At 42.3% G+C, this 16,274-nt stretch overlaps 1 protein-coding gene across 1 annotated transcript; it reads right to left on the reverse strand.

Annotated features, from left to right (window-relative positions):
• Window positions 1–479: 479 nt before the first annotated feature.
• ptpdc1b (protein tyrosine phosphatase domain containing 1b) lies at window positions 480–14,999 on the reverse strand (the record flags this gene model as incomplete). Its single annotated transcript, XM_079514825.1, has 9 exons — window positions 480–617; window positions 1,729–1,839; window positions 2,601–2,786; window positions 3,483–4,381; window positions 4,751–4,888; window positions 13,049–13,167; window positions 14,311–14,391; window positions 14,487–14,652; window positions 14,954–14,999. The coding sequence occupies 9 exons, from the start codon at window positions 14,997–14,999 to the stop codon at window positions 480–482; spliced, it is 1,884 nt and encodes a 627-aa protein (XP_079370951.1).
• Between the last annotated feature and the right edge of the window lie 1,275 nt (window positions 15,000–16,274).

Genomic DNA, 16,274 nt, shown 5'->3' on the forward strand with positions numbered 1-16,274 from the left:
TCTTAAGGCATATTGTATTGCATGTATTCTGGTGTGATCAATTTTAAACTGCTAAATGTTGTCAGAACATATTACTGTGGCAAGATACCATGAATTTAATATATTAAGTCTACACAATAGTTGTACTTGTTAGGTATTAAAAATATAAATATATTGTTGATGTCGGGCAGAAACCTTGTATGTCCAAAACTGTTGTAATGGAGCAAAATAACTCCAGATCCAAATAAATAAATTAATAACTTTTAATTGGGGAAATATTTAGCTTATTTTCCTCCATTCAAAAATAGTTTGACACTGTTTGTCATATAGGTGTAATATTAGATAAAGGTTTCTGCCCAACAAGGGGACATACTAAATATATACTAAACTAGGCTATATGATTGTGACACAAGGCACAAACAGTTCCCTTCTTTAACAGGGCTCCACAAGGATGTTGTCCACACACAGCACGGTAAATATAAAAGTCCATTTATTGGTTATTATGTTGCAGTGACTGACAATGTTGAACTTTGGTTGTCATCACCAGCGGTTGTCCATATCATGTCCAGAAGGATGTACCTCAGGACTTCAGTCATAGTCTTGTACACATTCCTTCCATTCTCTGAGTTCTTCTCCAGCTGTTGAAAGGCATGGCATGTTCTTAGTCATACACAGACAGGGCTTTGATTAGGAAGTTATTGAACAGTGTTTCTCAATGCTGGGTCTCTGGGGACCACCAGCAATTGCACCCTTACTGGTCTGTAAACTCTTAGCCTCGGAAACCCAGACATTTATATTTCCTCTTTTTCAATTTAATTTAATTTTTGCTTAAATTAACACTTGAGAATTTTATGCCTAATCCTAACCTTATCCCCTAACCCCACAAACACTATGCCTAACCCTAACCTCACAGAAACTATACCTCAAAACCACGTCCACCTGGGTGAAACAATGTGAAAAGAGAGTTCAGTCTGAATAGAGACAGGTGTGTGGTGACTGGGTTGGCGGCTTGGCGCCTCATCTAACTCTCAGCTAGGCAGATTCTGGTTAAAAAAGCACAACACATTACTAGGATCTGACATAGAGTAAAGAGCACGAGTCTGCACTTGGGTTAAACTAGTGTGACGGTTCCCTGTATTATACGTTAGGATGTTATAGTTCACTCTTAGGTTGGTTACGGTTTATGTCTTTGTATGTGGCTTTGCCCTGTAGTATTCTCTCCCTTCTCATTGGTTCCAATAGGACTTGGGAAGTGTTGAGATGAATGATCAGAGTAATTGGCGTGCATCTGAGCCCAGGGGCCAACGCCCTTTAAAAGCCTGCCTCCTCAGTCCCTACCAACTCCATTCATTTGACTTTTGCACCCACCATGCATGATGCACCTTATTCAACATTGCTGTTAATACATGTATTTTGTATAAACCTTTAGGCCCCTGTAGGCCTATAAAAAGTGTCATCATCATGATAAAAGGCTTTAATTTGAAGATTATGCCAGGCATATGGCAGCCAAGTCTATGGACTTTAATGTTTGCTTAGGGAACGATGTAAGACATCATGTGGCCGATATAAATACAGTGGGTGCCCCTTACTTAACACAAGTGATTTATTTGTATCTCTGGGACCCCAATCTACGCTGAAGAATCCTCATTGTTCATTTAACTCATTGCATTTGTACACTTTCTGAGTTCTAGACCGTAAACTGTCAGTAAGGGTCCATGTGGACAGCTGGCGGTCATAGTTCTTCCTTACCCGAGTGAAAGCCTTGATGGTACGATCCAAGAAAGCGCTCTCTACCTCCGCTGGTATTTCGTGCATATGAGCCATACAGTCTAATAGGCAAATTAACGTCTGCTTCTGAGCCTTGGAAGACACATTAGAGAGATGAAAATGATGAGATTTTACATGAATAGTTGGACGTTCTCTAGCTGCTTTGCCAAAGTAGAAGTGGTTGGTTGAACTACTCAGTGGTGGAAAGTACTGTACTTTTTGAAGTACTTTTGCGTTACTTTACCATTTCCAATTTTCAGTAGGCTACTTTAGACTTCTACTCCATTACATCTCCACTACTTTCATTAATTAATTTATTTATTAAATACATTTTTCCCAAAATAATTATTATAAAAAAGAAATGAAAACAGTTAAATTGAAAAAAAAAAACACAGCCCCCACACGTATTAGACGGCCAATATCAGTTCAAATATGGTTCCCAATGGAGTTTGAAGTTACATGGTTTTATAGGAAGGTGGCGTGTCTGATAAAATGAATATAAGCAACTTAAAAACTGGAGTGCTCACTGCTCACAAAAGCCAGAGTAGACGTTAAAATGAACCAAGTCAAATATCACCCACTATTTCGGATATTCGAACATAGCAGAGCTACAAGCTTACAACGTGTTGCATCGTGGCACATTGTGAGCTTGCAGATCTGCTATTTTCCAAAACATTTGTTAAATGGGCAATTCATAATGCATGATTGCATATTGTTTACTTAATTGGTACTGTGAGTAACTTTTTATGCCAATATTGATCAAGTAGAATTTTGAACAGGCCTTTTACTTGTAACAGAGTATTTCTATATTGCTACTTAATGTGAATACATCTTCCGCCAGCGGGACTACTGACCTGGTCCAGAGTGTTGAGGACAGTGTGAGCCTTAGTGTTGTTGGGGTCCAGGGTCATGGCAGCCTGCACGGAGAGGACTGGCTCTCTCAGCTGCTCCAGCCACGACCACATCAGCCCAGTCAACACAAACGGATCCCTCTCTAAACACAGCTGCTGCTCCCATCCATCGCCCATGTTCAGCTCTGTCTGTACAAACACTCAACATGAGATGACCTGAACAGCTCTTTGAGCTTATATTATTTAAATATACATATATATTATATATTCTGTCAAAGCCCCCCGCCTTCACCATCATTTAATAGTGTAAGAAGCTATAAGTCACCCGGGAGAGACTCGGTTGGAAAGGAGCCAGTAAAAGGACCACACCACTTCCCCCATTTTCAACATATCTTCACATTAATATTTGCTCCTCACTAATGCTTACTAAAATATGGTAAATTTTTTTGTCTACTCACTCCTTATGAGGGCTGTGGACAGTTCAGAAACCCTCCTACAGAGAGAACAATGGCCTCTATTTCAGCTTGCTAAATATCCAGGAAGAGAAAGGCTGTAGTTTCTATTAGCTTGTAATCCCAATTGATGATGTCATGTGTATAGGCTATAGCCCGTTTAGGCATATGTTTCTGAACTGCACACAGCTTGCCTCTGAGACAAAGACTGAATGGACATAAATGGTGACAGACCAAGGACCAGGTTGGTTACTTTTGTTTGATGCTGTAGTATGATCAGATCAAGTTTAGTAGGGCATTCATTTATGAAAAAAACACAAAAAGTTGTATTATGGGGATAGGAGGTTTCCGCCCGACAGCAACGAGGTAGATATGATGAGTGGATGAAGCTACCTGCCAGGTAAAGACAGATATGATGAGTGGATGAAGCTACCTGCCAGGTAAAGACAGCGCGTCTGTGCTGCTCCTCTCCATCCAGGAACAGGTCCACAGCCAGAGCCTGGGCCACCAGGAGCCTCCGGGTCTCCGCAGACAACTCTGACTGCAGGGTTATGAACGGCACCTCTGATTCCTCCACTTCTACCAGACACTGCTTTCCATTCCTCTGCTCTGCCCTCAACCTGGACGACATCTTGGCCTTTTTCACATATGATTGGTTGCAGTCGTCCCACAGTGAGCCTGTCGAGCAGCAGGAGGTGTTCGACAGGTTCTGGGAGGAGGCGCGATAGGGCGTATGAATGTTGCTTTGCGACAGTGAACCGAGATGAGGCTGTGCCAGTAAATTGAGATTGGATCCGAGACGCTCGATGTTGGAGTCACTGTAGCTCAGACTCTTGTGGTGGTAGAAGATGGCCGGCTCGTTGAAGTGACGGGGTAAAGTGGGAGCGCCCGGTAAGCGGGGCCGCATGTCAGCCATGTTCTGGCCAAGGCCAGGGCCCAGCTTTTCGACCATACTCATAGTCATCTCTAAGTCCTCAAAATCTGGGGCCTCCAGGAACGCTTCCTCGATGACCTGCCGGTTCTCGGCGATGTCTATCAGGAGCCTACAGATGAGGTGGACGAGCTTAGGCAGGTGCCTCAGTTCCCGCCGCTCGTAGCCGTGGAGCACGTGTCTCTGGCGGATTAGGTACTGGGACAGGGTGACCGGGTCTGACCGGGGCTCCGCGCAGGAAAACACTTTCCTCAGAGGCACGAGGAACTGTACAAACTGCCTGACACACTGCAGCTGACCTCTCGTCTGGATGGAGTTAGGACGCTTGGCACGTACGTGAGAAATGGCCTGGTTAGCGGACATCCTGGTGGTGTAGGTCATGAAACATGCCAACAACACACCTGGATGGGACAAGACAATCTGTGTGTTAAATACCTTTTTTCCTTATCATCATAATTCTTTTAGATTCATAATCTGACGTTTAATCTGCGTTTTAACAGCGGGCGACAGCCAGACGAATTTTCAGGTAGTGCATTAATTATTTGTCTATGGGACCCGGGCAACTACCGGCGAACGGCGGCGATAGCAGGCGAACAGGCTATAGTCGAAAAGTGGGCGGAGGAATGTCGCCCGAAAAGATGAAAATAATTTATCTTTTGGGCAACATCGTCCGGCGATAGTGGGCTATTAGCCAATAGCCAATGAAATTCATGTGTCACTCGCCATTGTTCTCCCACTGTTAAAACGCATTGTGAAAGTGAAATGTGTACCTGTCCTCCCTAGACCAGCATGACAGTGAACCGCTATCTTCCCCTCCTGCATTGCGAAGGCCATGACCTTCACCATATCCAGAACCGTCGTGAGGTTAGCCACTCCATAGTCAGCCAGGACAAAATTGTAGAAATACACTGAAATGGCGAGAACCTTTTTATAAAATCATGTAGGAGCCAAAACTGACCTAAAGCACATTCTGAGTGATTTACAATATTATTGCATTTATGTTTATTGCTATTGTGTTTTAACAAGGTAATATAGCATAACATTATTATTATTACCAGTATTTGCATATTGTTATTGTGGTTGTTTACTAATATCAGGTATTGTTTATTGCAATGTTTTATGATACATTTCTATACAAGTATACTGTATTATATTGAGCGATATAACAGCTACTGCGCATGTGAAATTGGCAGTGACGTCAGAGAAAAGCAAAAGTGAGTTCAGAGTTGAGTTGATGCAACAGTGGAACGACACAAGTTTTTGACCGTAAACTTCGTAAACTTTGTAACCGTGAACTAGGAAAGGAATCGTGTTTTTATTGTTTTCTTTGATGTTGTCAAGCCAGTTAATTATTTTCAAGTGGATCCTTTTTGAGAGAAGCTCAGGAGGAATTCTGTTTGTGGATGGAAATAAGGGATTGGACTTTTCAATAAACTCCCATAAAGTACACGAGGACGATCTCCGCCATTCCTTGGATGTTGTGAGTTGTATAACAAATAAGAAGTGGAGAATTATTCAATGATACGAGTCAATAACAAAAGTTCTGCTGGATATTACTGTGACTAGTGAAATCGCCATTATATCAAGTCAAAAACTTCGTTCTATGTGGAACACGCTGTATGGAATGTGCGATGGACTAGAAAAATCCAGGAATTAGCCTACCCCCACGCTGTACGGAAGGAGCAGTGGAATTGTAATATCCAGGAATTAGCCTGCCCCCCAAAACGGAAAGACAGTGATGCTTCGACTGTTCATTGGAACTGATGTTTGCTGTGGTGGAAGTGATCCCATAGTGGAAATATAAGCTGAAGTGTACCTGAAACGTGAAAGTGCAACTGTGAAGCAGAATCAACGTTGACATATTTCTAGCGTCGTCATAACCGACATCAAAGAAAATGACGCAGCAAGAAAAAGACGCCAGTGGTGCAGTTCCCGAGTTTGACCACAGGAGGGAGCAGTTGCCCACAGAAAAACGTGAGGAGAGACTGCATCAGTGTATAAATGCACGGAGAGGCAAATTAAGACAGCTGACTACAAAATCGAACTACATTGATGGTCACATGGTCACTGATGCCTATGTGCAGGAGATTGAACAAGGTGAGATGGAACAGTACAAAAAGCTTCTTGAAGAGTTCAAGGAAGCCAACTGCAATGTGCTGTCTTATTTAAATGAAGAGGAAAAGCAGGCAGACCAAGTGAGCTGGTTTGAGCCTAAATTACAGTGTTGCCAAGATTTCATGCAAACTACATATCAGTGGATTCAGGATACAAAACTACATTTGGAACTCAGGCAAACAAGCATCAAAGACGTGGCACCCAATGACAGTATTTCGAATGTGTCGCAGACAAAAAGGAGGAACGGTAGCGAGGCTGATTCTGGAAGATCTAGAAGGTCTGGAAGGTCTGTTGCTTCATCGGCGGCTTCAGCACGCCTGAGAGAGGAGGCAAACAGAGCAGCTCTTATTGCAAAAGCAGCTTCACTGAAGGAAATGCAAGCGTTGGAGCTGAAGGAAGCACAGTTACGCGCCGATAAAGAGCGATTGGAGCTGGAAACAGCATTGGCTGTCTCCGCTGCTAAAATAAAAGTGTTCAAAGAAAATGAAGCACCTGAACAACGTGACGGCATGAACGACTATGCACAAGCCATGGCAAGTATGTTGCATACTGCAGGACCACAACGCCGTGGTAAAAGTGGAGTTAACATGTATAAGCTTAGGCCTGATAGCATGCCATTCACGCCTGAAGTAAAGCACAAGGTGCCTAATACACAACAGACTATTAAGTCTTCGCCTACTGCGCAGCCGACATCACAGCATAACGACACAAGTGAGTTGTACAGAGTGATGCAGCGACAGACTGATATCACAGAGCTCCTTGTGAAGAACCAACAATTATCCCGCTTGCCACAGAGAGACATTCCTCTATTTCATGGAGATCCACTTGAGTTCTTAACATTTATAAGAGCTTTTGAACATGCTATTGACTCCAGAGCTGAGAGCAGTGAAGACAAATTGTACTTCCTGGAGCAATACACCAGAGGAGAACCAAGGGACCTGGTAAAGAGTTGCCAGCACATGACAGCAGGTCGTGGATACAGGGAGGCACTGCGACTGCTTCATGATCGCTATGGAAATGAGCTTAAAATAGCTTCATCACTAATGGAAAAGGCATTCAAGTGGCCTCAAATCAGGTCAGAAGACGGAAAAGCGCTAAGTACCTTCTCACTATTTCTTCTGAGCTGTCGCAACACGATGGAGGACATCAAGTTTATGGACGAGCTTGACAATCCAACAAACATGAGAGTCATAATCTCAAAATTGCCGTACAAAGTCAGAGAGAAGTGGAGGGGCTTTGCTTTCGACATCCAAGAAAACAGGGATCGCAGAGCCAGGTTTGCTGACCTAGTCACGTTCGTAGATCGGCAAGCTAAACTCATCATGGACCCACTCTTTGGAGATCTATTGGATGCTGCCACGAGTGAAAGGAAAGAAAAAGGAAAACAAGGTTCAGGATATGGAATAAAGAAAGAAGTAAAGAAGGGAAGTAGCTTTGCTACCAGCATTGCTACAGTTGAGAAAGAGCATTTTAATGCACCAAAGTCAAGGGCTGAAGCTAAAGCACCTGTCAGTGCCTTCACTAAACCCTGTTTGTGTTGTGAGAAGAATCACACTCTGGAAGAGTGTTTTAAGATGAGAGACAAAACACACAAAGACAAAATAGAGTTTCTCATGAAAGCAGGACTATGTTTTGGTTGTCTTGCTAAAGGTCACCGCAGTTCTAGCTGCAAAAAACGAATGACATGCCAAGTCTGTTCACTGAAACACCCCAGCATGCTACACTTTGCAAGACAAGAGAGGTCTGACAAGGAAAACATGGATGAAGAAAAGGAGGAAGATGGCACCACAGAGCACACCACAGTAACCAGTGCAATGGTGGCAATTAACAGTGAAACTAGTGCCTGTACTGGGGCCGGAGATGACCTCATTCTTGCCATAGTACCAGTCCAGGTCAAGTTAAAGAAAGGCAGCAAGATAGTGGAGACCTATGCGTTTATGGATCCTGGCAGCTCTGCTACCTTTTGTACCAACACACTAGCAAGCCAGTTGAACATACAAGGAAGACGCACAGAACTTGATTTGACCACCATGAGTCCTAAAGTGCGGGTGGAAAGTTATATACTTACTGACTTGGAAGTTAGCGGGCTCCAAAGCAGCAACTTCATAGACTTACCCAAGGTCTTCACTCAAAAGAGCATTCCTGTGACACGGAGGAACATTCCATCACAGAAAGACATTGAGAAATGGCCATATCTCAGTGAAGTCACTTTACCTACCATCAGTGCCGACGTGGGACTTCTCATTGGAACCAATATCCACAAAGCATTAGAACCATGGCAAGTGATTAACAGCAGGGACAATGGGCCGTATGCTGTTAAAACAGCACTAGGATGGATAGTCAACGGACCACTCAAGGAACATACAGACACTGACACAGAAAGTGATGCATGTACGCAGGTTACAGTGAACCGTGTGTCCATTGAAAGTGTGGAGCAGCTGCTAGTACAGCAGTTCAACCAGGATTTTCCTGAGCGTATGTGTGATGAGAAGCAAGAAATGTCACAAGAAGATAAACAGTTCATGGACTCTGTGACAACCTCTGCATACCACGCTCAAGGTCATCACTACATTGGACTTCCAAAGAAGAATGCAGCTGCCGTTATGCCAAATAATCGGAGCGCTGCTGTGCAAAGAGCACTAACTCTTAAACGAAAACTCTGTAAAAATCCTGGATTCCAACAGGAGTACAATGCTTTCATGAGTGACATGATTAGCAAAGGCTATGCAATCAGAGTACCGGAGGACAAGCTAAGCAAGCAGGATGGAAAAGTGTGGTATGTCCCACATCACGGAGTCTACCACCCTCAAAAGAAGAAACTACGCGTGGTGTTTGACTGCGCTGCTCGTTTCCAAGGGACCTCATTGAATGACGAGCTTCTTCAGGGTCCAGACTTGGCAAATTCCCTCATAGGAGTTTTGCTGCGGTTCAGACAAGAGAATATCGCTGTTATGGCTGATATTGAAGCCATGTATCATCAGGTGAGGGTGCCTGACGACGATGCCAACCTATTTCGCTTCCTCTGGTGGCCCGACGGAGACACTGGACAAGAAATGGTTGATTACCAGATGACTGTGCATGTGTTTGGCGCAACGTCGTCACCGAGTTGTGCTAACTTTGCACTAAAAAGGACTGCAGAGGAAAACAGAAGCAAGTCTTCACAGGAGGCTGTGGACACAGTGCTCAATAATTTCTACATAGATGACTGTTTGACATCAGTCAGCAGTGAAAGTCAAGCCATTGCTCTGTGCAAGGACCTCAAAGCGCTATGTGCCTCAGGAGGATTCAACTTGACTAAGTGGACAAGCAACAGCCGTGATTTTCTTGCAGCTGTACCAGAAAATGACAGAGCTAAGGATGTGAGAAACGTGGACTTAAGTCAAGATGTGCTGCCAATTGAAAGAGCACTCGGAGTGTTGTGGTGCATAGAGTCAGACACGTTCATGTTCAGGATTAATGTAAAGGACAAACCAGTCACGAGAAGAGGAATCCTGTCAACTGTGAGTTCCATATATGACCCATTGGGTTTCCTCTCTCCATTCATTCTTCCTGCAAAGTGTCTCATGCAGCAGCTGAGCAAAGAGAAGCTTGCATGGGACGAGCCCATCCCAGAGAAGCTGTCCCAGAGATGGTTTGAATGGCTGAAAGACCTACATCAACTGGCTACTTTCTCTGTGAACAGGTGCATTAAGCCTGTTGATTTTGGTGACATTGTGACAGCTCAAATCCACCACTTCTCAGATGCAAGCGAGAGTGGATACGGAACAGTGTCATACCTCAGGTCGACAAACGCTCAAGGTGATGTTCACTGTGCATTTCTACTAGGAAAGTCGAGGGTAGCACCCTTGAAACAAATGACAATCCCTCGGATGGAGTTGGCAGCAGCAGTTGTGGCTGTGAACATCGACAAGATGATAAGGAACTAAGGAAGGAGCTGCAACTCAAACTGCGAGAGTCAACATTTTGGACAGACAGCACAACTGTATTGAAGTACATAGCAAGTGACACACTGAGATTCAAGACTTTTGTTGCTAATCGGATTTCCACTATTCGAGACACAACCAAGCTGTCTCAATGGAGGTATATCAACACTGTGGACAACCCAGCGGACTGTGCTTCTAGGGGGCTCACGGCAAAAAAGTTGATGAGTCACCAGAGCTGGATTCAGGCACCATCATTTTTGCAGGAACCTGAAAGTCAGTGGCCATCCAGATTTCATAACTCTGGGGTTGAAGAGGATGATGTGGAGGTGAGGAAAACAGTCACTGCAAACCTCACACACATAACTGAGCACACAAACGCTGTGAATAAGCTGTTCAGCTACTACTCCAAGTGGTACAAACTAAAAAAGGCAGTAGCGTGGATGCTTAATTTCAAGGAGTTACTCAGGGACCTGAGTAAGAAAAGAAAAGAGCTACAAGCAGCAAGCAAAGACTCCCAAACTGATCCAGACACACAGAAAGCTACAGTAACACGACAGATGCAGGCCTACAAGGCAAAGGTTGACAAAGGAGACCTAACTGTTGAAGATCTACAGAAGGCAGAGGCAGAAATAATTTGTTTCAGTCAAAACCAAAGGTTTCATGAAGAGATCTCCACATTGGAAAAGGGAACACACAACCTGAAGAGGAGTAGCCCCATACATAAGCTAGATCCCATGCTTCTAGATGGGATACTACGAGTTGGAGGCCGCCTCAGCAAGTCTGCTATGCCAGCAGAGTCTAAGCACCCAGCTATCATCCCAAAGGATCTGCACATCACCTCTCTGATATTGCAGGACATTCACGAGAAGATAGGCCACTGTGGGAGGAACTACATGCTGTCACAGCTACGCCAGAAGTTCTGGATTCCTGCTGCAAATTCAACTGTAAGGAAATTCCTGTCAAGATGTGTCATCTGTAGGAAAGTTAATGCCAAGAGAGGAGAACAAAAGATGGCTGACCTGCCGAAAGATAGACTACAACCAGACAAACCACCATTTACGAATGTTGGTGTGGACTATTTTGGGCCTTTTTTAGTCAAGAGAGGACGAGCCAACGTAAAAAGGTATGGTGTTTTGTTCACTTGCCTAACAACGAGAGCAGTGCACATAGAGGTGGCGCACACACTGGACACCGACTCCTGCTTGAACGCAATCCGGCGGTTTGTGTGCAGGAGAGGCCATCCAGCCGTGATGCGGTCTGATAACGGCACCAATCTTGTTGCTGCTGAACGAGAGCTTCGTGAAGCAATACAAAGCTGGAACCAAACGAAGATTCAAGATTCACTCCGTCAAAAAGGAATACAGTGGATTTTTAACCCGCCGGCTGGCTCACATTTTGGAGGGATCTGGGAAAGGCAGATCCGGTCAGTGAGAAAAATACTGAAATCGGTGCTGAAGGAGCAGGTTGTTGATGATGAAGCTCTCCAAACACTATTCTGTGAAGTGGAGGCCATAATTAATGACAGGCCAATCACAAAGTCATCCGACGACTCAAATGACCTTGAGGCCTTAACCCCTAATCACCTGCTGCTATTAAAAAGAGAACCACTACTTCCACCAGGACTGTTTGAAAAGGATGACCTGTATTCGCGTCGCAGATGGAAACAGGTGCAGTACTTAGCAGAACTGTTTTGGAAGCGGTGGCTACGTGAATACTTACCTCTCCAACAGGAGCGGCAAAAATGGACACAAGTCAGGCAAAATCTCAAAGCTGGAGATGTTGTCATGATCGTTGATGACTCAGCCCCAAGGAACTCTTGGCTCTTAGGAAGAGTCACTCGGACCATTCCGGACTCAAAGGGACTTGTTCGAAGAGTGCTGGTCAAAACAAAGACAAACATTTTAGAAAGACCAGTTGCTAAGCTATGCCTTTTGTGTGAAACAGACTCTTAAAGAGACAAAAAAAAGGAGAAAAGAGGTTCTTGAATAATGTGACATGGACACTCAGTTGAAAAATGTTTTATTTTGTGTTTGAAGTGAACAGTACAACGGTGTATTTTGGCTCTCTGTTAGTGTTTAAATAATTGTCAGCCTTTTTTGTCTTCCAATTAGGGGCCGGAAATGTAGGAGCCAAAACTGACCTAAAGCACATTCTGAGTGATTTACAATATTATTGCATTTATGTTTATTGCTATTGTGTTTTAACAAGGTAATATAGCATAACATTATTATTATTACCAGTATTTGCATATTGTTATTGTGGTTGTTTACTAATATCAGGTATTGTTTATTGCAATGTTTTATGATACATTTCTATACAAGTATACTGTATTATATTGAGCGATATAACAGCTACTGCGCATGTGAAATTGGCAGTGACGTCAGAGAAAAGCAAAAGTGAGTTCAGAGTTGAGTTGATGCAACAGTGGAACGACACAAGTTTTTGACCGTAAACTTCGTAAACTTTGTAACCGTGAACTAGGAAAGGAATCGTGTTTTTATTGTTTTCTTTGATGTTGTCAAGCCAGTTAATTATTTTCAAGTGGATCCTTTTTGAGAGAAGCTCAGGAGGAATTCTGTTTGTGGATGGAAATAAGGGATTGGACTTTTCAATAAACTCCCATAAAGTACACGAGGACGATCTCCGCCATTCCTTGGATGTTGTGAGTTGTATAACAAATAAGAAGTGGAGAATTATTCAATGATACGAGTCAATAACAAAAGTTCTGCTGGATATTACTGTGACTAGTGAAATCGCCATTATAATCAGTTTCCCGGTATTACACCACATTAATACCAATTAAAACTGGGAAAGCATCTGTGTAATTTTAGATTTTAGCAATATATAAAACTCTTAGGATTTGGAACAGTTCTTGCTCTCCTGTCACAAAACATGTTCAGATGGGCGTCCTTGGCATGAAAACATTACTGAAAAAGTACAGATTTACAGTAGCTGGCATTTGTAGAATCAGCCTCAGCTCTTAAATGGGTTAATCAAACTGAACTGCAGAAGTATTTGAACAGCACTCACTGTCGTTCTCCATGAAAACCTCAGGGCGATAGGCAAAGCCACTGTCAGGCTCCAGAGGGTTTCCACAGCTAGCATGTTCTCCAGGTCTCTGCAGATTGATGACGGTTTTTATACCATTCCTTCACAGACACACAGATAGTGACAGTGTGGATTAAAGCAAAATAAAACCTCACGACTGAAAGTGTTTGTATGACCAAATCCTTATGTGAAACAGTGTGAAAGGTTCCCTAAACAATTATGTAAAATTATGATGTTTTTGTAATGTACATGTTGTTCGACATATTGCCAACCAGGAGACAAAATCACATATTGAGGCTTTAAACTTTGATTTTATATGAAATATACCAGACTATTGAGATTTTATGGAAGATGCTTCTGAACATATTGCTAATTTGACCACTTCAAATGCTCTAATCTTAAAATAATGACAGAAAATAGACTATCTACATTACAATAGTAAGGGCATTTTATCAGGTATTTGACCAATCTGGGAACTAAAACGTTACCAAGAAATTTCTTCACCAATGTTTTTCTAAAGGTGTCTAATAACATGTACTAAAAGTTTGAAATTCAACTCCTGTGGGAAATTGAGTTATTAGCATAATATGTGACCATACCCATAACATCCTATATAAGGCAAAAAAGTCCAAATTTCATCATTCTTTAAGTAGCATGTGACATATGAAACTAGGGGGTTTTCATGATTCTGAATCCATTCCAAGCATTAGTTTTGCACAAAAAACCCTCCTTGGGCTAAATTAGGCCATATCCACTGTGCTGACCTCATCACTGACGGCTATGGCCGTTTTCCTCCCAATGAGTGTTTTTTGTGCAAAACTAATGCTTGGAATGGATTCAGAATCATGAAAACACCCTAGTTTCATATGTCACATGCTACTTAAAGAATGATGAAATTTGGACTTTTTTGCCTTATATAGGATGTTATGGGTATGGTCACATATTATGCTAATAACTCAATTTCCCACGGGAGTTGAATTTCAAACTTTTAGTACATGTTATTAGACACCTTTAGAAACACATTGGTGAAGAAATTTCTTGGTAACGATTTAAATCCCAGATTTTCATAGATTTATCTTACTACAAGCTCTAAATGCGTCACAGATTAATTGAGAGTGTGTAGATAGGCAATTTTTTTTTACAACATGCTTCTATAGAAGACATGCTGACTTCTATAGAATCCAAATGCATGAAATCAGTTGTGGCAACTGAGAACTTCAAAGATCTATGAAAAAAAGCTGTACCTTTTGAACTGATCAATGATGTTATATTTCTCAATGATTTCAGTGGAAGGTCTGGACATTGCCAGAAGATAATCAGTAACCCTGAAATTACAGAAACATCATGAGCAGAATGTCATAAAGATGCAATAGTTAAATGTGTGATTATTGTAAGTGCTAATAAAGCAGAGCAGGTTTACCAGGAGGAGTAGAGGCCTTTGATGGCCTGCTTGTCATCACTCCAGTGAGTTGGGTTGTCATATTTGCAGGCCGGACCTCCACAGCCCATTGAGCATTGCATTTCTTCTGGGATGACATGACGCATGAGCTCCCCCACTACGGTGTATTTGGCCCGGGGGGCCGTGACTGCATTCAGCAGAGGATAGAGCAAAAGGGCAAAAGATGGGTCAGTTGGGTCAATGTTAAAATGTTACATGCAATCTTCTGTGTGATTTGCATAAGCTAGTGATTGCCATAGTCACAAACTAACTTTGGTAAGTGATAAATAAATGACATCTTCACTGGTGAGTTCTAATCCTTGGCTAGCACTCTATAACCAACATACGTATACTCATAATAATACTGACATGTGAATTTAGCACTAGTCCTTAACAATAATTCACATATTAGTTCTCAATAGATTAACAGCTATACATAACGTCTTTACCAAAATCAATCAGGAATCCGCCTCTTGTCTTGGCATGGACTGCCATCTGGATGGTCAGTTGAGGCGACATCAACAGTCATAGCAGAGGCAGGCGGTACACATAGCTGTAGCTATACTAATGAGATGCGATACTAATTAAGTTAACTAATTCAATTAAACACTCAATTAAACACCTTCTTTGTGAAGGCTAGAAAATGACTGACGTTTTTATTCCAACCTTTGAGAAACTAATCTTGGACAAAAAAAAGAAAGAAAATAATATACAAAATCAACTCATTCAATCACACAGACATTTTAATCTGCCATAATCCATTTGAAAGGATCAGTGTATAGGATCAGTCATGCTAAACCAACAGTTATGACTCCTATCTCATAATAATCCCACACAATTCACGACCACTACTCAGTCACACAAAATTATCCAATGATAAAACAATAGATAATAAGGACACAGTTGCCATTCAAAAGTGATAGGTTACACTCAGAGGAATTACCTGCTGTGAGGAGCTCGCAGCCACCATCCCCATGACACAAATGTGTCACTTTCTTTCTCAAAATACTGTGACATGAATGTCCACTGCTGTGATGTCCTTTAGATTGCTTGTAAAGATGTCCCCATTGCCTGCTGTGATTTGACTGTCCTCAGATTGTCCAACAGAATGACCGTTAGCATCCTGTACGCTCTGTCGTAATAACAACAATGCATTATTATTACTCCCTGTTGTAATACATCCGGGGATCTCATCAGGACCAAAGACAAGAAAATAAAATAGAAAAAGATTGTCTGTTGGTTGTTCCACTTGCCACGTACACAAGCACACTGTAGCCTACAGCAGGTCTGGGGTACATTGGTCTATTTCTGACTGGATTAGTACACTTACACTAATCTTATTATGAATGTTATAGGTCCCACTCCTCCACAAAACTACAATGCAAATGATGGCCACAGTATCATGGTGTATAAAAAAAACCTATTGCATTACACTGACTGTCATCTGCAGCATATTGTGTTATGGTATTTATGTATGAGTATGAGGTTAGTGACTAGTCATGATAAAGTCAGTGAGAGTGAGTGATCATGAAGGAGAATGTCTGATAACGATGCAACAGTTCTACTTGTGTCATTAGAGTGGATGTAAAGTTCAATTGGCTTTATTCAAGTTCTAATCATTTGTCCAAAGGAGGAGCCTCTGTATGACAGGAATTAAGTTGGGAGAATCAACTTGGTTTACTTAGACTAGAGCCTTTTAAAGCTGATTAAGGTACGGCTACTGAAGTACAGTCTAAGTCTTAAAGGGATATTTCACTTTCAAACATGTTT

The sequence above is a fragment of the Electrona antarctica genome (assembly GCF_951216825.1).
Source record: "Electrona antarctica genome assembly, chromosome: 2".
NCBI classification, from domain to species: Eukaryota; Metazoa; Chordata; class Actinopteri; order Myctophiformes; family Myctophidae; genus Electrona; species Electrona antarctica.